This window comes from Eleutherodactylus coqui, chromosome 5 (genome assembly GCF_035609145.1).
Source record: "Eleutherodactylus coqui strain aEleCoq1 chromosome 5, aEleCoq1.hap1, whole genome shotgun sequence".
NCBI classification, from domain to species: Eukaryota; Metazoa; Chordata; class Amphibia; order Anura; family Eleutherodactylidae; genus Eleutherodactylus; species Eleutherodactylus coqui.
Genome location: NC_089841.1, coordinates 178,299,190 through 178,326,293, shown reverse-complemented (window position 1 = coordinate 178,326,293; position 27,104 = coordinate 178,299,190). Strand labels below are relative to the sequence as shown.

At 39.8% G+C, this 27,104-nt stretch overlaps 1 protein-coding gene across 1 annotated transcript in view; it reads right to left on the bottom strand.

Moving 5' to 3' along the window:
* TBX5 (T-box transcription factor 5) overlaps positions 1–27,104 on the bottom strand; it is a 59,717-nt gene that overhangs the window by 30,466 nt on the left and 2,147 nt on the right. The window contains exons 3-5 of the mRNA XM_066601963.1: positions 26,511–26,605; positions 21,736–21,855; positions 11,905–12,052 (exon numbers count right to left, since the gene is read on the bottom strand). Of these exons, the coding sequence (XP_066458060.1) occupies positions 11,905–12,052; positions 21,736–21,855; positions 26,511–26,605 (363 nt within the window). The remainder of the gene's footprint in view (positions 1–11,904; positions 12,053–21,735; positions 21,856–26,510; positions 26,606–27,104) is intronic.

The following is a 27,104-nucleotide window of genomic DNA, read 5'->3' as shown; positions in this document are numbered from 1 at the left end:
TTTAGCACTCCTCATCAATAATGAGCGCTAGAAGCCGTGCTGCGGCTGAAAATGAAACGCAGCAAAGGAGGCCTTAATGAATGCCGGCTGCTTTAGCACTCTATGTTGCACTGTTCTTATGGATATAGCAGAGCTGTGTACAAAAAGCCTCAACGACAGCCTCCATATGCTGCCACATGGTGCCACCATACGACACCAGAATGCTTCTGGGGGAGAATACCTCCACAATATAGTAACTGATGCAACAGAATGTGACAGAAAACAGGCATAGACTTGTTGCCATTATATAGCTCCATGCCCTAGGCCTATAACTTAGCCAATAAACTGTAATAAAGATTATTTGTGTACGACTTCTCACATGAAAATTCATAAAAATGTTAAAAAATCCTGTTTTATAATTTGTATAGTGCCAACTTATTCCACATCGCTTTCAATTAATTCATTTATTACACCCAGCAAGCTGAGTACTCATTTTACCGACCTCAGAAGGACAAAAGGCTGAGTCAACCTTGAGCCGGCTACCTGAACCAGGCAGGGATTGAACTTACAACCTTCAGGTCGTGAGCAAGAGCTTAGCACCCCACAACATTTGGGGCTCTTCATGTCAGTGAATGGAAACATACATTGTTAACATTCAAAAACTGAAAACCTGTCTTGATTGTCCAGATGTGTTTTCAGCCATTGAATGTAAACAGGGATGTTACATTCACTGACAGCAAACAGAGTGTTGTTAGGAATACAAACACAAAGTATATTAGAAAGCTAAAAACATTTTCACTGTACTACAAAGACAAAGCTTGTATTATATAAAGCCTGAAATCCCTGGTTAATTAGTTAGGGCTGTTTATATTTGAAGTATTAAAAAGAAGTAAAACTTTGATGAGCTGACCGCCATGTTTGTGCCTTTTGTTGTATGGAAAGCCATGCCTGAGTTTCAATATTTTCTCCCATTTCTTTTTTGCAGCCCTGTATTGAGCCGAGGTCTAACATTCGCACTCCCAGACTATGTTTATTGCAACATCAATATTTCAAGTATGTAAGCGAGGTCCAGTTTTCCTTTTCCTTTTATCGAGTGCCATGTCTACGTCTTTGTTAGACTCGTTCTTTGAGCTGTTGAAAACTTTGGTTGTCATTTCCGTCGATTGCATTCAGTTTAAGCAGCACATGGAAATATGTATCATTGTGGGTTAGAACAGCATACACAGTTAAATCCCAGAAGCCCTCCCCTTTTGTGTGGTTCCCGAATCCCTGTAGGCTTCTCTCCTTCTCTGCCTTTTTTCCAAGACAACCATTCCATCAATCCTGTAAAGCCGCAGAGTACGGCGCTGCCAAACAGCAGTGTGCATATAAAAACCCTGTTCATTCATGCACTGATGTATGAGCGAGATTTAATCTGTTCCTCCATTGGTATCACCTGCATTAACCACCGTCTGATCACAGAGCTTACCCGATGACTGCCTAAATCTCTCTGCACCCAACCGTGGAAGGATGTACCCAGCACACTGCTTGCCAAGTAATTTCTGACAATTACCATCACCTCACTACAACTTGGGTAAACCGAAAATGTGTTCTAAGTAACCCTTTCATAGACAGACCTCTCTGAAAAGTTTCACTTTATTCACACAACTACTAGTAAGTGAAATGATGTCGTTTTCTAACCAGCAGCAATATCATTGATTGAATTGTAATTTTCTGATTCGGGCATACCCTTGCTTGCCAAGGCCTTTCGTATGCCAACCAACGTTCTCACAATGCTGTTGTGATATAGATATAGGTTTGTTTTTTTGAATCAATGCGCACCGCAAGATCAACTGTAATATTGCAGCTTCTGCAACTCTTAACGGGTTCTAATAAATTAATTTCCTTGGACGTCTGTTTTTTTTCTGCTGTGCGCACATTATGCTATAAATCTTCAAGACTAAAAACAGAAACAGCACATCTTTTTTCCATGTTGCAACTTAGTTCCATTCAAGTTTTATTGTAATTTTTTTGTCTTTCTGTGCCAAATGAGGCCGCATGCTGTAAGAAAACGCACGCATTTCCTTCTGTATTTGTTCTTTTGCTCCTAAACTGTCTGCCTACATCACTACATTATTGCGTTCTTCATTCACAGACATAGGCTTTGATTGTTAATTGATATTAACTAAAAATTTATACATGGAAAAAAAACCACACGTGTTTATACCATCATTCTTTTTCCATTGCAGTCACTGGGATGATCAATTAAAAAGGTCTTCATATTTGTCAAATTTTCAATCCTTTTTTTAGTGTCTTAAAGGGAAAGTATCATCCATAGGGGGGATTCAGACGACCATATATCGGCTCGGTTTTCACGCCGAACCGATATACGGTGTCCTTATCTGTAGGGGGGAGGATGGAAGAGCCAGGAGCAGAAACTGAGCTCCCGCCCCCTCTCTGCCTCCTCTCCACCCCCTCTCCACCCCCTCTCCGTCCCTCTGCACTATTTGCAATGAAAGGAGGTGGGACAGGGGCGGGGCTAAGTTCCGAGAATTAGTCCCGCCTCTCCCCATTGCAAATAGTGCAGAGGGGCGGAGTGGAGGCAGAGAGGGGGCGAGAGCTGAGCTCTTCTAGGCTCCCCCCCTGCAGAGAGAGACGACGTATATTGGCTGGGCGTGAAAACCCAGCCGATGTACGGTCGTCTGAATCCAGCCATATATATATATATATGGTTTTTTTTATTAGATCCAGATAATGAAATATATTACATTTTTCTTATCTGTTTTTATTTTCGAAATGTAGATTTTTGCTCGCAGGACTTACACAACCTGGTTATTTATTGAAACCACAGGTGATGACAGAAGCGTTGTTATCTGTAAGATCTGTGATAAGGCTAACTTCACATGGGCTAGCTCGATATCAGGCTGTGAATCACTGACCCGTATCACGCTCGCCACCATGTGGATTCCTTGCGAATGCGGGGAATTTTTATGTCGAAACAGCCCTGCATCATTTCGGGGATGTAGCGATCCTCCGTTGCGGCTGTCACCACAACAGAGGATCACAGAGTTTCTCCCATTGTTTTTAATGGGAGACCTCATATTGCATTGCGTGCACCTAGCATGTAATGCGAGAGCACATGGAAAGATAAAACACGCCGCATTTTGTTTCCTGCATTATGGTGCCAGAAAAACATTGCCCATATGTATGACCCCATTCAGAAGAATGGCCTCCATATTTGTGCGAGATTTGTGCATCTCACAACGCACAAATCTTGCATGATTTTCTCCCCTGCGTGAACACAGCCTAAGCGTTTAAAATGTGGCAAGAACATAAACAACCTCAGCACAACGTCTATGAACAGTCATATGAACCCCCACCACACGGTGCCTTGGAGATCCCACCTGGGTCAGAGAGCATAGAGTCAGCCTCATCCTGCTACCTTTTCCGCTGCTGTAGCTGCCTCTTCCTCTCCCTCCCTGTTCATGCAGTAGCCTCTGAGCACAGAGAGGCAGTTTTGTGTAGGTGCAGTAGCATGCCTACTTAAGGTCTCACCTCTGCAATTGACTAGCGGGGAGCAGGCTTTAGGTCCAGGAATGGGAAACACACAGCAGATGTTGAGCTGCCACCATCACTACCACGACCTTCACTGACATTGACATCTATATCTTATTCCAGCATGCCCCAGGTCAGTAGCCAGCCGTCCATCTCCCAGTTATGGGAACGTAAAAAAAATACCACCCTAACCATCCACAAGTACAGAGCCTGAACACAAGAATTGCACAGCTGCCAGCTGCTTGGATTGTAAATACTGTCCTTCAGGCTTGAGGACACAGATGCCTTCCACAGAGTAATGCTCCATGCTAACCCACAGTACCAAATGCCCAGCCACCATTTCTTTGCCCAAAAAGCCGTGCCTACCCTGCACCGCCATGTGAGTGATAATGTGTCCCTAGAGTTGCAGGGCAATGGCAGGGTGCACCTGACCACAGACAAGTGGTCCAGCAAGCATGGCCAGGGGCATTACATGTCTTAAACAGCACACTGGGCCAATATTCTGTAGGTGGGGCATAAGCCAAAAGTGGTAGTCTGTGTTTCATGTTACCCCCAAGACTTGTGGTACATATATCCTTGTTTGTCCACTCCTCACCCCCTGCTCTTCTTCCTCCACCTTTTCATGCTACCTTTCAACACCCTCCACATTGGCACAGATAACCGTATGCGAAAAAATCCAGCGTCCAGCACATGGTAAACCCCAACATGCTGTCCTAAAACGTATATGCCCACGAGAGTGCAGCCACACAGCTGAAGAGCTGTTGACGGCTCTGCAGGCCCAGGCGGACACGTGGCTGACCCCACACAATCTGAAGCCTGGCAAGGTCGTGTGTGACAATGGGGCCAACCTGCAGGCAGCCCTTCACCTCGACAATATCACACATTAACCTTGCCTGGCCCATGTGATAAACCTGGTAGTGCAGTGGTTCCTAAACAATTACCCAGGTTTATATCCACAGCTGGGAAAGGCCAGGAAACTGTGCTCCCACTTTTGGCATTCACACCCAGCCTGACAGAGTTGCAGCAACAGTTCAGGCTACCATCCAACCGCCTCATCTGTGAAATGTCTATACAGTAGAATTCCATGTTGCAAAGGCTAAACTAGCAGCAGAAAGCAATTATGGATTACCAGCCTGTACCAGATGGTGTATGCCATTAGCTGGCACTGTATGGAGGTCCAGCACTTGACGCCTGTGGAGTGCTGCAGATTAAAGTCGCTTGTGCTGTTTTAGCATACTTTGAGGAAACAACCAAAATTGTCAGTCATGATGATGCACTGATTAGTTTGACCATCCCTGTTGTCTGCCTGCTTGAACAGATGCTACAGGGCCCCAGGGACAATGTTGTTGTCACAGAAGGAGGAGGAAGGGATACCCATCTCCCAACTCTCCGGTCAGTTCGCCATTACTCAACCAGGAAAGGTAGCTTTGGGCAAGAATGGGGGACATCTTCTCCAACACATTTCTTTATTTATGGGAGACGTATAGAGTAGGAAGAGTAGGAGGAAGGGGCTAATATAGGTTCAGAGGCAAGGAATGGGGCTGACCCCAGCTATTCTACGTGCATGGTGGGAGCAGTCGAAGGACACTCTTAGGCCTGACCCCAAGGAATGTGGGCAATCATCCTCAAGCTCTTTGAGGCGTATCAATGCTTTTATGCTGCAGTGCTTGCAGAATGACCATCACATAGCCCATATCAAACATTAGATCATTACTGTGTGGCCACCCTCATTGATTCTTCACTACAAGGCCAAAATGACAAATATCATTTCAACTGTGGAGCGGGACATAAAAATGCACCAGTATCATGACAGACTGTTTAGCAGCTTAAGCAGAGCATTTCCCCATGGCCGCAGGGATGTATCCGTAATGGATTGCAGCTCTGTGGCTCATGGCAGACAAGCAAGAAGCCACTGCAGAAACACCACCTCTGGTGGCAGGGGAAGTCTAATGGAGATGTGGCATCATTTTTTAAAGCTTATCACAGCCTGCAGAAACAGCACAAGGTAGGATTCATAGTCACATATCCATGTTGATCCAACAGTATGTCAGCTCATGCATGGATGTACTCAGACATGGCATTGGTCCCTTTGACTTCTTGTCTAAGCTGGACAGAGCTTGCACAGCATGTTTTAAAGGTGCTTGCCTGGCCCGCTACCAGTGTGCTATCAGAAAGGGCGTTCAGCACAGCTGACAGACACATGCGCCTGTTCACAGACAATGCGGATTGCCTGACCGTTATAAAAAGGAACCAGGCATGGATTTCACCTGACTTCTGCACCCCATGGCAGATTTCACTGATTAGTTAGCATTCTGGCAATTTTTACTCACATGTAACCGAGCATAGATTTATATCAAAGACCACACTGTGCCATCATGGTGCTGTTGCTGATAGTGCTCTCCTCCTGCTTTCATGATGTGTCCTCCTCCTACTTCCCCCATATGAAAAATATGTCAATATGGAAATACAGAGCTACAGCTCTCATGTTTACATGGGAAGCACACTCTGCCCTCAAGCTGCTATTGCTAGTGGTGGTGGGGGAACTTCTGTAGCTCTACAGCTTTTCCTTGGAGAAGGCCCGTGCTTGGCTGTTTTGTTCACCTGATAGAATTTGTCCTTTGCAAGCTTTATGACATTGATTTTAAAACAAGCAGCACACCTGCTGTGTCCCTTTTTGTAATCTTCGGTAATTCTACTGTTTTTCCTTGGAGGAGGAGGAGTAGAAGGGCCGTGCTTGAGTGTTGTGTTCACTTGGCAGAATTTGTCTTGGTAAAATTATGCCATTGCTTTCAACATAAGCAGCACACCTGCTGTCGTACTTAGTGTTATTTTTGGTGGCTCTATAGTTGTTCCTTGGAGCAGGCCCGTGCTTAAGTGTTGTGTTTGCTTGACAGAACGTGTTGTTTTAAAATTTATGACATTGCTTTTAAAATAAGTACCACACCTGCTGTTTTCCTTGGTGCAATTTTTGATCTATGAGAACCTATGTGGGCCTTCTTTTGTTTTCAGTCATACCCCTGTGACCCCACACCACTGTACACTATCTTGACCAATACTCTGGGCCACATATGCCTGTGTGAGTGAGCCCTGAAAGAGAGCATGTGTTCTAGTTTGCAACAGAGCATTATAAAACACAGCAACTAAGGCGAGATTCACATAAACATATTTGCGCACAAAACATTTGCACATGCAATCGGCAGAAAACAGAAACCCTTGATTTCAATGATTTCATTTACATGTGCGTATTTGGCATGCGCAATTCAGTCGCACAAAAAAAAAATATGCAGCATTCTCTATTTTCCTGCGCATTTTCAAAAGAACACATCTTGAACTCATTAAACTAATTGGCCATTTCAATGGCTGAGAGCATCGGTACGTGTTCTTTTGTGTGTGCAATTGCTCACGACTTGGGAATCATATATGCTCAACTTCAAAATCGAGGCCATTTATATCAAATTGCTCAGTAATATATTAATTCAGTGATTTGATGTTCCTATATTTTACAATTCACTTGATGTAGAGCAAAAATAGTGTGGTACCGTGTTAGCCAGAAAAATCAATGTGATGTTAAATACTCTTCTATAAAAAAGTTTATATGCAATAGATGTGCAATATGCAGTTTATACGCGGCTACTTTAGTAGACTTGAAAGCTCGCATATATAATCGTTTTGGTTAGCCAATAAAAGATATCAACATTTTTTTTATACAAGAGTATTTAAAGGGGTTGTCCAGTTGCAAAACAAGTTTTTAAAAATAAGTCCATAATAATGAAAGCAGAAGTACGTATCCATCCTCAGACCTGGCGATCCTGCCCTGCAGCCCCCGCAGTCCTTTCAGTCTTTGTTGTGAAACAGATCAGATGATCATTGCTGCCAGTCAAAAACTTCAGCATCACCATTCCGAACTTATGGCATCATGGAGCCTAGAATGTGAGCTCTTATGCCAGGAGGATGAGGAGTAACACAGCAGCCTCTGATTGGCTGCAGCAATCACAAGGTGTCCATTGCATAACAAAGACTGGGAGGATCGCCGGGTCGGAGGACAGGTAAGTACATCTGCTTTGAGTATATTAGCAACATTGAAACTTTCTTTAAAAAACTTGTTTCATAACTGAACATCCCCTTTAACATTACTTACAGTAAAATCACTGTATAATATCTCTTTTATATATTTATAACATTGTCATCCAATAATGACAATAGCGTGCCAAGGCGATAGCATTCATAGCAGGGACAAGCAAAACTCAATGAAGTCCAAAAGCCTATAATTTAGTTTTTTTGACTTGATACTTTTTACACAGCAGCATAGCTATAGGGGGTTCAGAGGTAGAAGTTGCACCTGGACCTGGCGCTTTCAGGGGCACAAAAACCGCTTAGCCACAGAAAAAGACATGGTAAATAGGGGCCCTGTTACAGATTTGTCATGGGGCCCAGGAGCTTATAGTTATGCCTCTATTCTTACATATCCCTGTCTATGTTTTGCTGTTAAACATTCCTAATGTTACATTGGTAGAGTGAAAAATGTGGAGTGGCCGTGAATTTTGTTGCAATATCAGAGATTCCTTTTGGCCGTGTTCCCAGTCTGTTACTATGGAGTCCTGCATGATTTCACTAACAGAATATAATCAGGCTATGAACGCACAGCCCTCATACCTCATACACGTTATGCCCCTTTCATCTCCCTACACAGCATGTCACAATTGTGCGGTATAAAGGAATGCTTCACTAATAGACTTTTAAAGAAACACTTCCATTGTTCTACCTATATTATTTTTATATTATTTATGTTGGGGTTTTTTTTACTTATTACTGGTTTTGATTGCTAACACTAAGTCCCACTGTTTAGTTGTAACCTCCTCTACTTTCCTCACAAATCTCAAGGCTGGAACTACATATTAAGAGCAAATGGTGGTAAATTTGTAGTAAATTGCATGTTGGAAGTTTTGCAATAGCCACAAAGGTTATTTGCAACTTTTAAGGAATAAATGCAACAGAAGATTACACCACAAACACAATATTACTACGATTTACAATAATTAATCATAAGAAATAGTTTGGCACCATTACGACTAGTGCTGCATAGTGCCCTTGGTGTGACCAAAGATTGCTGTATAGCCATTTTACCTAATACAGCCATTGAAGCACCGCTATTTTCGAGTAACTGCATGCTCATCTGAGAAAATTAGGGGGGGGGGCGTGGGGTTGCAGAGGGGAGCGGTGGGGAGAGAGAGATCTCTTTCAGCCCCCCCGCCCGCTCCCCGTCCCCCCCGCGGCAGACCCCGAATTTTCTCCGGTGAGCATGCAGTTACTCAAAAATAGCGGTGCTCTCTCGAGTAACTGCCCTTACCGAGCATGCTCGTTCATCTCTTAACAGGATTTATGCTGACTGGGGAAATTCCGGGCTTGGGCGTATTTTTTCGCTAATATGCCGCACCCAGCCATGTGAATGGACGAGAAAACGCTAATTTTAGCTGTAACTCGATCGCGGCTTTCTTTTGCCCATGCGATTTTCTGCAGCTATGTGGCCGGTGTAATAACACATCACCCGTGGGAATGAGGCCTTAATGATAGTGTGAGATAGCAGGGTTACAGAGAAGTTTTTGGTTACACAATCCTCGTCGTAACTAAAGTTGCCATGTAGCCCCAGCCTAAATATCTGCCTTCTGTATACATTGGCTTTCATGTATGCAATGTTGGAGTTTATAAACCTTGCGGTGATACCATGACTAATATGGAATTAGTAACAAGCACCAACCTTATGAAAGAACTAAATGTAACTCTGATGCACCGACACCAATTAGCTTCTCTTTTATATACAAGGGCATAGCTCATTATATGCTAGCATGCAGCTCTCTATATAAAATACAAATTTGTTGAGCTCTGGCAGATGTAGCATGGAAAGTTCTAAAAATTAGTGACATATGTATGACAAGATGTGCAATATGACTGCTTTGAATGCATCTGCCCTCCAAAGATATCTTGCTTTTTATACATGAGCCCTTTACTGCATAATATGTATACAATGTTTCCAAAATGTACAAATAGTAGCTGTAAGCTATTCAAATATCAATAAACAAAACCTAATGCTCTGAAGATTTCTCTGCACTTGAGCTTGATCACCAGTTATGAGCGCATTGCACTGCACAAAGTGTTATAGTATATATATAAATCTATATCTATGTGTATTTAAAGGGGTTGTCCAAGTTTAATTTTTTTTTATAGTTTTGAGCCCCCTATGCCTAAAACTATATGAAATCAATATACTCACTGTGGCACAACATCGCCGTTTCGGCACTCCAGCGCCGTGGCATTTGACAGGTGACGTCACCAGGCCAGATGACAGGGTGACTTCCCTGTTCGGCCTCATATTGGTAAACAACCCACGTGACCACTGCGGACCAAGTAAACAGAAGATGGGAGGTCTGGGAGCAGCGGCGGGAGAGCAGCGTGGCAACGAGAAGATGAGTACTTTTTTTTGTGCTTTTTTTTTTAAACTGTGTAACTCGTCCCCCACTGCCTCTAAAGTCTTACAAACCGGAAAACCCCTTTAATTTGACTTTACATATGGTTGTACATACTATTGCCAGCCATAAAATAAGGCTCTATGTACTAGGCAGTCATTTACATTCTTGTAAGGTTTTTGCTGTCTGAGCCACAGGCAGCATGCATATAGGACAAGCACCTACAGTACAGACATGTATGTTCTATTCAGAAACCCTACAGAATTTCAGAAAAATATACTATGAAAATCTGGAGATCGGAGTCATGGGGCGGAGCCTCACCAGCCTCTTCCCGGAGGATCGCCTAGACAGACAGGTCTCTCCCTATATACAAACAGGAACGGGCCTGTCAGTTTAGGCGATCCATAAAAGCAGCAAAAAACTATTAGGGTGAGTATAGACATAACAAATGTATTAACAATCAGTCTGTAAACAACAATGGGAATAATCATTACATCACTTTATATTACTTCATTCACTACTAAAAGTTATAATATTTCACTGTGAGGCCCATTGAATAAATACTCAGACCTATTCAAAGTCTGTCATATTGTTTTAATAAGTGTTCGCTTTGTTCCTTTTGCTAATGTAGACTGGCCTTAAGGGAATGTATCACCTAGATTTTGTTTACTAATTAAAAGCAGAATTAGTTTTTCTAATGTGCTTTAATTTTTTTATTCTACTTTCTGCGCATGATTACGAGGGCAGTCAACTTTCCTAAGCTGTTGATCAGCTGTGTTAACAGTAGTTTAGAGATAAAGAATCTAGAGACAGCATTGCAAAATATGTCCTCATGCGGAATATTCTGCACCCAAATCTGCACTACTAACATGTGGATTTTGATGCAGAATTGAAAATTACAGAATTCTGATGGCAATTCTGTATTAAAATCCATAGTTTGGTGCGGGATTCAGGGGTGGCATATTCCACAATGCCATTACGGAGTATTCCGTCCTTTGTGAAACGTTCCTACGTTACGCCAGAAACTGGTGTAAGTGACGCTAGAAATGGATGCCAGGTCAGACCTAAGGAGGTGCATGAACGTGCCTGGATGTGCTTAATATATGAAAAAGCCTGCACCTCTTCATGTATTAAGGACATTATGTACCAGGGCAAATCATACTAAGACCGGCATTGAAATGCCAGGCTTAGTAAATATTCCCTAATGACTTCTATGATAGATTATAGTGAGCACGTTCTGTGCCCCTTATAGAGGAAGGAGGAGGCAGGATGTGAGCTGTGACCATCACCTTTAATTAATGGTGGATTTTGTGTTAATGCCAGTATAATAGAGGTGTTACCGTTTATTATATGCCTACCTGTGATGGTAATGAAGTAACTGCTGAGAGGTGAGCTCTACAGAACAAGAAATGCCAGCCTATTGTGATGCTTAGTGGTCAGAATGAAAAGTGCAAGTACAATTTGTTGTATAATGATGATGATATGAAACATTACAAAAAAAACACCAACATGTTGTTTTTTTTAATCTTATACATAAAAATGGGATTTAAACAAGGGCTCAATGTACAGGGAGGGGAGGAGTTCGGTTGTGAATATCACCTATCAATGGTGGATCCTGTGTGATCTGCCTTCAGCTTTATGGTAGATGTGTTACCTTGCATTGTAATCGTACCTGTGATGATAATGAGATGACTGCTGAGAAGTGATCTCTACAGAACAGGAAGTGTAAGCCTGTGAGGCGTAGTGGTCTGTGTGAAAACTGCAAGATTTCAGGATTTTTTTTTTAACATAGATGATAATAATACGGAACAGTAGAAAAAAAACACCATCAATTTTTAAAAAATATGTTTTTAGCATAAAAACTTTGACTTCAACAATAGGTCATTTTCTGGTGATACATTATATTAAACTTTAGGAAAAGGATACTTACATGTCCAAAAGGATCTAGATGGTTGTTTGTAAGCTTCAGCTTCTGGAATGACACAAGCTGCCTCATCCAATGGGCACCAGTAGCAGGAGAATCTGGGTGAACATACAAACGCCCAGGCATTGCAGGTTCAGCTTTCCCAGTAACTGACCTACATCAAGGACACAAACCAAGAAATCCACTGAATTGTACAGAAAGATTATAGGATCTTGGTCTTCAGGATCAGTTAGTAAGTTGACTACTTGCTTTCAAAGACTGTAAATGCAGTTTACAGGAACACAATTTTTTTTAAAAAGGAGATAGAAGATAACTCCATTTGAGTTAAGCAATGGGACACCCATGGATTTCCATATAATGTTAGTGGTAAAAATGGCAACTTTCGTAATCACACAGATTCTGAATATGGTATCACTATTTTTCAGTAGACGCTATGGATACTGCCATTGTGGTAAACACACATAAGTAAATAAAATAACACATCCTGCTCACATCCATCACATGCCATATATTGGACAAAGTGTTCCTGTGAGGCATCGGTTTCTATGCTTCTACAAGAAAATACAATCCAGGAAACTGGGCCTCACTGAGAAGTAAGCAGCCACAATGCAGGGTACTATATTGTTCTGTTTCAAACTCCACCTTAAAAACTATTTAAGCAGGAGCATATCCTCAATTCAGGATTACTACTTTTATCAATTCTGTACTTTACTTCTTACAACAGGAACATGTGTACTGGAGTAGAAGGCCCTCTCTGTGCTACTACCCATCCCATTAGTCCATTTATTAGTTAACACATTACTTTCACATATATGACTTGTAGTGGGCACAACATGTAATCTATCACTTTCTAATTCAGTCACTAGTTATGTGAATATTGTATACATTGACCATCTCTGGGATGCCCTTATGGGCGTTCAGTGATGCTATTCGACTAAAAGAGGTGGAGATGCATGCATGTGGTTCTCTTTGAAGACACTAGATTGTCTGTTTCCATGGACATTAATGGAGAGGACCATAAGCTATGTGTGGCTGCTAATAGGGATCAGATGGTCCATGTTCCAGAAGTAGAATGGCACATTTTTTTTGCCCAGGGGCTTTCACCCACCTTAATGTGGCCTTGCCCACAGCTCTTATGATGTGTCCAAAAAGTTATATTTCAATTACAAAAACAGTATCATTTTGTTGGCTTCTAGTTTTGGCTAATGATATATTTAAAACATAACTTTCAATACTTATAATACTACTAAATAAATAAACACAATAATCATTGTATTTGCCTTTTGACTGTTTCCTAAAATCTTTGGCCCCATGCACACAGATTCAAAATACATTGCTAATTCATTTCAATGTTGCCATGCGTACCATTCTATGACAATACAGTGATAATGTACTTTATATGGAGCCCGTATAAGAAAGTCTGCAGCATGTTCTGCCACATGCTGTAAATCTGATCATGTCTGCACCTAAAATCCCTTAGGCTGGGCTCACACAAGCGGGTCGGATTCCGCGTGCGAGGGGGCCGCAGCAGGATCCGGCTGGTGACCCTGCATACCTCTTAACTGTATTGCGGATGACCACTGAGGCTCGCAGGCAGTCATATGCAGTACAGGTTTTTTTTGTATTTATTTGTATTTCCCGTGTGGCCGCTTAGTTATGACGCGGGTACCTGCATCCCATACAATATGCTAATGGCGTATGGGCTGCGGGTCAAATGCCTCCATTGACATCAATGGAGGCTGTCCACGTGAATTCCGCAGCAAAATAGGGCATAGTGCGATTTTTCTTCCACTCGTGCAATATGCATTTTACATCCGCGAGTGTGAATGAAAAATCTAAAAAGCATGCCTTTTAATGCCCGCGTTTTACCGCGGATCATCCACGCAGAATCTGCAATACAAATCCGCTTGTGTGAACCCAGCCAATTCAGTTCTTCCAGAGGAAAACTTGATCTTAGAGCTAATCCTTTTTCATATAGTTCTATTCAGATGTGAAACTTTAGATGAATACCTAACTCCGAAAACTGTATTAGAATAGGAAGCAGGTTTGATAGCAAATGGAAGAGCTTGTTACACCGAATCAAGTGCCTATCAAACTGTTAGGATGCAATAAAGTATTCTGAATGTGAACACATTAAACTTTTAGATACAAGGGGCTCTTTAAATTGTTACAAGTTCTGTTGTCTATGACAAACATGATGGCATCTTGGATGCGTACCACAATTCGCATGCTTTTGCACTGTTGCTTTCTCTCACATGGCGACAGCTTTAATACTTCTAAAAATAAACAGGACATGACTAAGCAGCGGCAAAAATACGCATCACGTAATGCATTATGCCAGTAATTCAGCAAAAAAACACTTTCTCTAATAGTTTGTTACATATTTCTGCAGTGTTGTGAAGATGTGCAGAAAAGCAATGAAAACACACGTATTGTATACCCAACACTACTGTCACACAACCTTGCCAATGACCTGCCCATGCCTTCCCTGTAATAATTTAGGGACCTGCCCCAACACTGTAATTCATATGTGCTGCCTGATTTCAGGTGACAATGAAAACCCTAAGAAATAAAGATTTACTGGGCAAAATGTGCCAGAATTGTATCACACATTTTCATAAAAAAATGGCATAAATTTAATTTATTGGTCTTCTTTTTTTTGCATTTTTTTTCTGTCTACCTCAGCAGTTTTGCAAAGTATTGAAAGAAAGAAGCTTGGCTAAAAGGAACTGCAAAAAGTCTGAAACAAAATGGGGTATCCATTCCTGCACTTTATATTAGAGTTAATGTAATAAATGTAAAAAGAAAAATGTATAAATACATTTTTTTTAAAAATCTGTACGCATTTCATTTAATAAAGCAGAAAAAGGAAAACAAATTTTATTGAAAAAAAAAAGCTATTAAAAAAAATCCCTGTCTCACGAAAAATAAAATCAAAGCAAAAATTATTTTGGTAACCCAAGAAAAAATAGGGCCACTAAACCACCACATGCGTAAATTCGCTAAAAGTGTCTGGTCTTGTAGGACTGAAACACTCAAGGAGTTAAAAACATGCACCACTTTTGGTGCAAAATATATTGGTATATACGTACGAGATGCATGAGGAAGAGAAGGGTATGTAGCACATCTAGTATATTGTATCACATATATAATTCCAAGTGCATTCATTTGATATATTTGGTACAATTTACACTATTATCAGCAACATGTAATTTCATGCACCATATGACACTATGGAGAAATGTCCCCCATTGTCTTCAATAGGACATCCTGCTGCAGAAAACATGTCAGTGGTTCCACTACTTCCTGTAGTGATTAATATTGTGGATGGTATTTATGTAGTGGTGTAGCCATTTCTTTTATCTGTGCTTGTCATATGCTACATTTCTCTAGATTTTGCATAGTTGAATGAGGGGTGTGATATTGATTATAAATCTTACTGGTTACGATAAACAATTACCAACAGAAGCATTTCCCCATCAACAGCTTCTACTGAAAGGGTTCCTCTGCTTCTCCGCCAAGAACACATATTTAAACTGTGGCTTATGTTTGGAACGCCCATTCTTAAATAGAACAAGATGTGATATACAGTAAAACTAAGTATCAGAAATCCTTCCAAGCAATACAACCCTATCCAACTACTATAAGAAATGGTTACAGTCAACTATCAGAAAGCCAAGCAATACAACTGTATCCAACTACTATAAGACATTGTTACAGTCAACCAAATGTGACTGTTAACGTATGACTAGATTATTCGTTCTTTTGCCAAAGCCATAAAAAAGTATTAATACAAAGCCTATGACAGAAAGCAGCATCCTGCTATAAACTGTGTTAGCAATCATTTTTCATTTAATGATGCCACTTGTTTTCTTTTGTAATCAAAGTGTAATTAATCCAATAAAACCCATGTGACTTAGATCCATGACTATTAAACTGAAGTCAAAACAATATTAATATTCCAAGCTACTAGTAAAAGTTAAAAATATATTTTAATACATGAGGATGACAAAAAACCACAACGACTGCTGCCCTAAAAATGACTGCTGCATCTTGATGTGGTGTTTCTTAATGGGATGCAAAATAATTCTTCCAATTCTAATGGAAAATTATATTGTAAGCAAAACTAGAAATGCTGCCCATAATCTAAAAAACATGCAAGTTTTAACATTTTGAGAGCAAACTGGAAAATGAAAGTAGGGATCTCCAAAAACATACAGATAGGTGAATATAGATTGTGAGCCCCAATGGGGGCAGAACCAAATATCAAGTGATGTAAAGTGCTGCGCAAAATGCATGCGCTATATAAGTAAAGGTGATATCGATATAAATAAAGGTGTTCTAATTGGTCTTCAGATATGAGACCCTCTATTATACGTATAGCAAAGTAAAGCTACCACTTTACATAAAGTAGTTATGAGGAACGGTTAAAGAGTAGAGATGAGCGAGTATACTTGCTAAGGGCAATTGCTCGATCAAGCATTGCCCTTAGCGAGTACCTGCCCGCTTGGGAGCAAAGATTCGGCTGCCGGCGGTGGGCGGGGAGCTGCGGGGGAGAGCGGGGAGGAACGGAGGGGAGATCTCTCTCCCCCCCACTCTCCCCTGCTGACTGCCGCAACTCACCTGTCACCCACCCGGCAGCCGAACCTTTTCTCCCGAGCGGGGAGATACTCGCTAAGGACAATGCTCGCTCGAGCAATTGTCCTTAGTGAGTATGCTCGCTCATCTCTATTAAAGAGTTCTTTCTAGTCTCTTCTCACATTAGTATAATGACTTCTGTTCCTAATGAAACCATGGCTGTTTTGATGGATCTGTTTTCAAACAGGTTCCAATGAATCTTGGCAGATTCTCGTGACTTCTAGTGGAGATCTATTAGGTTTCTGTAGTGGTTTCAAATTGATGTATTTTTGGGTGTATTTTTGACAAGAATATCTCTGTGGATAACTCCATTCTTGCCATCAAATGTACTGGTAACGTATTACAAAAATGCAGCTGTAAGTGTAAAAAAATGAACTGCACCACCATGTCATTCACTTAATGTGAAAGGAAGACTTTACTACAAACAAACAATTCTCAACTGGAGAACAACTTTCCACCATATTCTCTAAATAACATCTCACCGCTTGTGCACTTCACCCAACCCATCCCATTCCACCTCATCTTCAACATACTACTGTGTTTATCCAGCCCCAATTAGTCTCTGGTGGTTTCATACATAGAAAAAAATGAAAGAAAATGAAAGCAGGAATCTTATTGGTTTCTGTAAGTAATGCCTCTATCTATAGTCCCCTCAACTCTCTATATAACCGCTAAGTGCTCTTCCACAATATCCTGCTTCTCCACCATTATTGCAAGAAATCTTTTCACCCTACTCTCCAAATTATAATTCATCCCCGATGCACTTGACCAAATCCAATTCCACTTAATCCTCAATATTTACTGTTTATTCCAGCCTAGCTCATCTCTTTTGGGGAAGGCAATGGCAAACCACACCACAAAAACAGTCTGCTAAGAAAACCTCACAATGTGACATCACCCTAGGAGTCGGTCACAACTCGGTGCTTGCACCAGGGGACTTTACCTTTACAACCCATCTCTTTAACCTATCATTTACCACCTGCATCTTCACTTTTTCATTTCCACATGCAACCATCACAGCCATTCAGAAGCAATCCCTCAACTCCTTTTCTTTGTCCACTTATCACCCCATCTCACTATTCCCATTTGCCTCAAAGTTCCTTGAAGTGTCCACCCACCTAAGATCCAATTCACTTTTCAACCGTCTACAATCTGACTTCTCCCACTCTACTGGAACCACTTTACTCAAAGTCACTATTGATCTTTTAGCTGCCAAAGCCTCTCAACTTTACTGTTCTCCTCCTTCTGGACCTGTGTTTTGCTTTCAACACAGTTAACCACTACTTCATGTTACAAATTCTCTCATCCACAATCACCATTGATTTCGCCATCTTCTACATCTCTTTATATCTCATCATACCTATGATGAAAGGAGAACTCCTAGCAGGAGGAAATGGTGAACTGAGCCTAGGAGCTGTTAGGCTGGGGTCACACGGGACGGAATTCCTGCAGAATTCTCGTGGAATGGTTGCACCGAAAAAACGTAAGAATTCCACTGGAAAGTGCAGCTTCAAAACCTGCGGCCTTTAGCTCCGGGTTTTGGAGTGGCTTCGCCATCGGCAATCCGCTGTGGCTGTCTCTCCTCATAGAGAGGAGAGAGGCTGCTGCGGAAAATAGAAAAGAATTGACATGCTGTGGAATTGAATTTTGCACCGCATGTCAGTTTTTGTGCAGCTTGGCTGCAGCGTGTGGATGAGATTTTTACAAAAATCCTGAGATTAGGAGCCGCTGGCGGAATTGCCATGTGGACTTTCTGCACGGAAATTCTGCAACAATTCTGCTGTGTGAACCCAGCCTTAGAATTCAGTGCCTTGCAACTGAATTTTGGTACTCCCAGGAGCAGAAATGCAAACAATGTAACAAAAAATATCACCGTCCCCTCCAGCTTAAAGTAGATAAGGACAACTGATAAAGATGATTGTAAGGGCAGCCTGACAACACAGCAAGAATGTGAAAGTGAGAGAGAAAACTTTCCAGAGCTGAAGAGAGGATCTTCTGCTCAGCATGTGATAGGCTATGGGGGACATAATAGAATGCTCCATTTTTAATTGATTCTAAATAGTTTAGGAAGCTCTAGCTTATGATCTTTTTGTATCTTAATTTAGTAATATTAGCTGAAATCATAACTAAATTAGAAAACATGTAATATGTATGTTTCATTTTCCAGAGTCAACAGTAAGGGAATTACGAAAACAGTGAACTTAGGGTTCTCTCACCTGAGGCCACTCTCACACATGCCGCTATTTACTACAATTAGCGCGGTGTCTCGAGCGCCATGCTAACTGCAGTACAATGCCCTAGAACGCAGCATTCCTAATGTGGCAATTTTTGATCGCTGTCTGTTCTATTTTTGCACATTTTAGCACTTTTTAATGCACCTCATCACCCATCACAAAGATAGGGTCTATTAAAAGCACTTTTAAGCACTGTGACGTGTGTTCAAAAACGTCGCTTAAAATCGTAGTAAAAATGCCACGATTTTGTGTGAGAGTGGCCTGAGTGTTTTCTTCCAGTGGGCAATTCTCCCACTTGGGAGCACGCAGCAGTATGCAATGTATTGCGTGTAAACAGCTTTTCATACGCTGCCTATACCAATGTATAGGGCTCACTCTGAGTTGAACGAAGAGAACTAGAGTGTGTCGCAATTTATTTTTCTTGCATATCGATATGCAGTGTCTACAACCACATGTGCATGGATCAATGAGAGTCCATAGACTTTCATTAACTCCATTCACCGCGTATCAGTGTCAGTGCAATGCACGTGTAATATGCGCTGAAAACACAGTCGTGGACATGAACCCTTAGGCCTCCTGCACACAACAGGGTCGGATCCAGCATGCGGGACCCCCTAGTGGAATCCAACCCTGTGCCTGTCCGTATTCTTCTTTATCTATACTGCGGAAGCACCAGCCTACGCGCATGCGCAGTACAGATTATGCCGCACCGTCACTGAGGTGAATGGTCCAATGGGTGGTCCTGTCAGTGATTGACAGCTACCCCTATATGTACAGTTATTCACAAATAGCTGTCAATCACTGATGGCTCCGCCCACTGGACTGTTCAGCTCAGAATGAGCAGAGATATAAATGAATAGAACACAAGTTATATTGAATCTTTCCCCATAAAACTATATAACAATCTGCTCAGCTCCTCCGGCTCTATAACATCATGCCTGCAGTTTGAACATCATGTTCGAGCTGACAGACTCCCTTTAAGTGCCATAGGTGGGTCTGAGAATTTTTAGGGATGTCTTAGGACTTCACTTTATAAGAATAAGTCAAAGGACATCATCATCTTTATGCTTCACTTAAAAAACGGAGTAATTTACAATATTTTGCATTTTATTGGCATTTAAGAAGTATAATATTTGCCTATTAATGTCACCTGGATTAATTGCACACAATTCAAAAGGTGTCATCTAGCCAGAGCAACTCTCATTAACTGTATCAGGTCATGTTTTCCCCAATTTTTAGTACTCTGGTAAAAAGCCTCCCATAGGACAATTCAAAGCATTTACTGGTAACAACTGTCTTCTTTTTGGGTAAGTCAAAAACCCATCCAACATGAAAACATCAATTCAGATGGTGCGTTAGATCTCAGCATTCCCTCTGCTATGTATAGAACACTCAATAAACTATCCAGCAGAGTTCCCTATTACAGCTACAGTTCCCTTGTGATCCAAGGGAATGGGCCACTTAGAATATTTGGACACATTTGGGATCATAAGAAAAGTACTAATGGAACTCTGATTATATTACAGTTATACCACAAACTATGGGGAATTTATCATCAGGGGAATGTTTGATGCTGTAAATGCCTTTTTACCTTTTCCAGTTTAAAATGCAACAATGTTATCAAATATTGAATAATATTAATAAATGTGTCACATTGTTAAATATGTGTAGAGAGATGGAGTCACTTTTTACACCACCCACCTACTGGAGTAAGCTTGTGATAAAATTTTAGGACTTTTTAAAATATCAGTATCATAAATGTCTCGAACTCATGGCCAAGTAGCTGGCCAATGCTCTAGACATTTGAAAAGTGGAGTGAGAGGCGTAATATCTGTTCTTACTGAAAATCAATAGTAAATCTGTTTAAACTGATTTGCAACAAAAAAAAAAGGTGTAACTACCTCCAGAATTCTCATACAACACCATGAATAAATGGGCGCCAAGGGTGTTACAATTTTGGCTATTTTTTTCAAACATCTAAAACAACCAATTGTTTTACGTTTTTACAGAGGAGTACCTTAGCATGCCTTATGTATGTCCTATTATAAGTGTATTACTACTATGCCCAATTTTTCCTTCCTGGTATGCATCAAGTACACAATGATTGAAATACAAGAGCCTTTAAATACACACACAAATAGGTTTAAAACTGAGAATTCTGGAAGCATCGATGAAGAAGAAGTGAACAGTGATTTCTACTTTGTGTAACTTTTACGACTTCTTTGTGTTAAGATCTACATTATTGTGGAAAACAGTTCAAAACACTAAAGGTTACGTGAAGTTTTCAATGCGATATATGCAATAATTTAGCTGCAATTTCTTTATAACTCACAGGTACAGGTATAGGATGAGAGCATGCAGATGTTCTAAACACAGGCTTACAGGATACACAAGTGGCTGTTCTTTACACATAATAGAGAATATGTTTTAGCTGATAGAAAAGTAGACTAACCCCATAGACATATAGGTGGATTGTTTGTTCTACTTTTCATTCTGTGTGTCTGCAGCAATACATTATTTTCACATTGCAATGCAGTCAGAATGTTTATTGGACGTACCCTAAACTGTAACCCTAAATAAGATTCTACTGATTATGGTATAAACTGATAATTCAAATAATCCAAATGCAAAAAGATGTATGTAACAAAGTATCACAAGGCACATCACAAACATGTAGCATATTTGTCAAATATATATATATCCTTTGGAATTCTGAATGCCAGCTATTTGTGACAGATACCAGCACATTGGAATCATAGGCTGGACCTGAAGTACAGACCTTTAGTTCCAGTTCAAGTAACTTCAAATATATTTAATGCCACCAATTTTACATGACTCCTAGTAAATGTATCTTTTAGAACCTAGTAAAAAATCTCTGTGTGTATTCAGTGGGCTTATATTTTGCCAGTAATGATTACCGAATACTGAGTACACTTCGCATAAACAGAGAAGGTGAGCTGCTTACCATTTATTATCAGCAAACTTGTATCTGTGGTCATCAGCTGGCACAATATCCATGAGAAGGATATACTTGGTTTTGGGGTTCAGGCCAGTGACTTTCACCTTGTAGCTTGGAAACATACGCCTGAAACAGGACAATAGAAGAGCATGAATATATGAGAAAAGACCTTCAATATGAAACTTAAGTCTCAAGAATTTACATGATCTCCATTAACTTTAATGGAAACTAAAAATGGAACAAATTTGAATTTTACACATTCCTTCCACTTGATCCTTTCAGGCAATATTAGTTTTATTATTTAGGGTGTGCCTTCTGTCTGTCCATGAAGATTAATTGGTAACTCTGTCCTCCCAGTTTAATAATTATTACCCATATTTATCTAGACATACCGTTCTCTATTACATAGGAAAGGAACAGTTTTTCTTCTGACGCAAAGGCTCAGTAATATATGATTGCCTTCCTGCGTTGCAATATCAGTGGAATAGAAAATATCTCCATTTATGATTTGTCATACCCAGTATTGAATTTGGAGCATGCATAGTGCTATTAGAGGTTTAATAATTACAGAGGTTGACTCCACTTTATATATCATATTCTCCTCCATCTCTTCCCATAACCACTCTTTGTGGTAAGCCTTCCTCCAGTGATTATACAGGGAAGATAACAATGGGTTGGTTATAAATCATCGTGAAGATCATTTTATTCATAGTGATCATCAAGTAGTGTTATCGTCCTGTTATTTAAGACGTCTGTCTACACCTAGTAAGCAGAATATGCATGAACAATTGTCTGAACAAAAAATCATCCATTTATTGTTTATCATTTGGTCTTTTTCCCATTTACAAGAAAACATTGGGCCTAATTTATCAGAACTGTCTAAAGGGTGCTTTTACATGGGTGAAATTATTCTACAGGACACAATGCAGTTGTGAATTTTGTCAAAGAGTGCAGATTTTGCTGCATTTTTATCTCCGGAATGCGTCCCGTGGATCGTTTTCTGGAATTTATTGCGTCTTTTTCCTGCAGACTTTAATTACATGCTGTTACGGTTAGAAATCTGCAACAACAATTATGCAAGATGTCTGCAGCAGAATTCATTCTTGCAGTTTTAAAGTAAAAACGCACAGATTTTAACAGATGCAGATTTCAAGCCGCATAGAGATAACATTGCGACACACAAATGTCCTCGCAGACCAATTCTGCCCCATGTGAACCACCTTAGTAGAAAAACTGATTTTATTGCCCAGAGTAACCTATTACAGTGCAGCTTATATCTTACTAGAGCAGTTTCAGAAATAAAAGCTACGCTCTGATCGGTTACTATGGGCAAAAGACAATTTTTCCATTAGACAATTTTGATAAATGAGGCCCGATATTGTTACGTTTGGTCATTTTTGTTAAAACCTTTCCCATGATTGATGCATTCAAGGTCATCTCTAGGACCAGTTTACACATCTCAATTATTGTTACTATTAGTTTTTGAGAAATCAATAATAAACAATAAAACTATTGTTTAACATTGATTAAAATTGATCATTTATACATAAAAGCCATCATTATTGTTTGTGCAGTCATATAATTGTAAATGTCCAACATCCAACTTTTCTTGTTAAAGTACAATGCCACTACAGTTGAACTGGTATTTGAAAATGGTGACATATATACCATACCTGCAATGATGTGATCAATTTTTATATCAGTGATCATGTATCAGTGATTTGTGAAATCATAATATTTAAATGGCCTCTGCAGCTATTAGGTTAACTATATATTACCTGGCTAAGCCATATTTGTTATTACAGTCAGTGATTGGGCTGGGTGCTGACGGTATATTGCACATGTGCACCCAGGTATCTAAATTCTATCTTAATACATTATCAGTAATTGAGTAATTTTAATGATTGGTGTGGTCTCCTCTTCATTGATCTAATAGTATTGGTGGAAGTGTACAGCACCAGCCACAGTTATGTATGGGCATACAGTTTATGTACTGTGATAAAAGTTACATCATTTTTCATTATCAAGAAATTAAAATGGAAGCAAAGTCTTTCAGAAAAGAATTCCTCATCCCTCGATATTCCATTTTTATCAGTAGAATTCCCCTTTCTGTGATAAAACTGGTGCTGAATTTATTGTTGGAGTTGTTCCATCTGTGCAGGTATGAGAGTTTGGTAAATAGCAATTATAGGAGGATAATAATGTACCCTAGACACAGGACTGATACTGGCTGCATAGAAATGAGAAATGTATGGGTCGACTATTCTTAAGTGGCATGACTGCTTCCTTAGATCATACAGGAAATTAAACTTTTTACCATAGTGCAGTAATTATTTTATAATCATCTCAAATATGTAGACAATCATTTTCATAATTATTACTGAATGTAAAGGCAGAGTTTGTGGAAAGTTTTCATATTTAATTATTTTAGGAACACTTTATAGCATTTCATATAAAATTTTACATATAGTACAACTAGATTCAGCAGAGAACATTCATTACAAAGCCTTCCATAAGAGTTCCAGAATAAGGTTATTAAGCTTGATGTTCTTTTACTTGGAATCTAAGCACTGATATAGTGCAGAATTCACAAAAATCAAACTTTATAATATGTAATTCAAGGAAATACTAGGGAGCAGCAAATCAGCTGTACAACTCATCATAGGCATAGTTAGCAGCTAACAATAGTATATTTTCTATCCATATTCAACAATGCTTTAAAGTGTATATTTAGGAGATAGATAGATAGATATGAGATAGATAGATAGATAGATAGATAGATAGATAGATAGATAGATAGATAGATATGAGATAGATAGATAGATATGCGATAGATAGATAGATAGATAGATAGATAGATAGATAGATAGATAGATAGATAGATAGATAGATATGAGATAGATAGATATGCGATAGATAGATAGATATGCGATAGATAGATAGATAGATAGATAGATAGATAGATAGATATGTGATAGATAGATAGATAGATAGATAGATAGATAGATAGATAGATAGATAGATAGATAGATAGATAGATATTTTTTCCTGAACAATTTAAAATACATACACTTAAGACTGGGTGCTTTAACATTTGTTTTTGTTGGGGATGACTGGTACTAAAAATTAGATTTTGTGTTGTCAATGCCCCTTGTAATCCTATTACTTTATGCAATATTGGATGTGTTTAGCACTGAGCAGTTATAGACAGGCACGGGATTATTAATATAACTGGTGATTACTATACATTAGCATTATGTTCTGCATAACTTATTTTACATCGCACATGTAAATTACATTGCACCACCACCTCTTGCTCTGCGATAATACTGTACAACAGAGAAGTTACATCTCACATTGGAAATAACTTTAACTTCCAACATATGAAGATATCACATAAGAAAAAATATAGTCGAAGCTTCTAATACTAATGCATATATTTCCAATGATTACACTCTTGCACCGCGGCCATTAATAAGAGAGATGTGTTTATGTGTGTGTGTGTGTGTGTGTGTGTGTGTGTGTGTGTTGAGCACACAGTACAATACTTTCTGCTTTCATTAGGAAATATTTCAGTATTTCTGTTTTCAGAAGCATTATATAAGATCCCGACTCGTAGGGAGAGATTTTACTATAGAAGAATACAGAAAGTAAGAGAATTGTAATACAGTTAATATGTTCACAACTTCAATAACATTATTGTTATTATCAGCATCATCATCCCTATCAATTTTATTTCTATTATCAGTAACACCAACGGTGATTAATCCAGTTTATGTCTCTTGCGTTTACTATCATTTGTTTCCCGGTCGCTAATATCTGCCCATAATAACGATGATGATGATGATTGTCACTATTTCCTCGCTGTACAATAAAATACTATAAATGGCCTTTTTTTAAGAATTGTGTAAGTACAGGAAGCAGAAAGCCCCCCCCCCCCCACCCTCCCTGCACATGTGACTGTGTCGCCCCTATTCCTGCAACAGGTTTATAAAGGCGATTTTGCTGTTTTATCTTTGTAACCAAAGTGCAGTAAAAGCCATTTATTTCCCTGCTCGGGGGAAACTAGATCCGCTCCACTATTTGTCAGTTGCATATTTCTACAATTTTCTATACATACCCTCCATGTACAGGGCTCGCATGCACCACTTGTCACACACAAGCATACACCGCACATGATGTATACACGAGGTCCAGTATAAACCGGGACTGCACAATGGTGATATTCACCATACACCTCCTGCAATAATCCACTAGCAATGAAATGTCTCTATTAGATTGTACTAGGACATCCTGAGGATCTGCCAGGCCGTTTCCCCGATCTTCTGGATGCAATCCAGTGCACTGTAGAGAAAGACTCCAGTGATAGCAGCTGGATGGGATGGACGTGTCTTCCGCCTCCTATTACTTCCATCCTTATTTCCTTCTTTTACGTCATCTGTATCATTTCACTTTCTTGTTATTTTTCATTAGCACAATATAGCTATACAGGAATTCTTCTTTTACCTATCTGGGTCCATAAGTATATCATGCAATGTTTTTGGAGGTATCCATCTTTCGTCTTCAACTTTCTTTCTACCTATTTACGCGCTGTGTGTTGTGATCTTGCTTGCTTGTACTCAGTTTAGTGCCCAACCTATTTTATAAGTCTTGTCTTGAATATACCACCATTTTCTCTAGTGTAGGGGGCACTTAATATTTAATATCAGTAAACTGACACCCACTTTAATAAAATAAGATACTAAAACCCACATGTTAATCATACAGTCTGATGTTCTTACCTTCCGGCCTTGGTGATTATCATCTCCGTGCCTACTTCATGAAATTTCATCCATAACTCCCGTTCGTGCAAGAACACTTTGATGCCTTCCATTCCCTGGGCACAAATCAACAAGTTAGTAACTGAGCTGTTAGGATTTCCATATGTAGAATGTCTATACAGTATGTAGAAGTTTATGGAAAATAAATCATTAAAGAGTTCATATCCAACACTAAATATTACGTCGATAGTAATATATAATATATAAATATCTACCCCCCGCCCCCCAGGCGACAGTGCATGAAGTTATGGCACAAAAACATTTTCAGACTGTGTCACAAGCACAAGATACCTACCTATCTGTGTGTATGTATGTGTGTGTATATATATATATATATATATATATATATATATATATATACCCATATCGATGGGTAGATATCTCGTGCTTGTGACACAGTCTGAGAATGTTTTAGTGTATATATACACATTCCCCGCCGATCTACAGTTTATTTCCCATCGTGTATACTCCTATTATATAACATTGTATGTTCAACAGGCTGCGTACATGCACAGGCTGGTACAATAGCCTAGATACAGGGTAATATATAGCTCT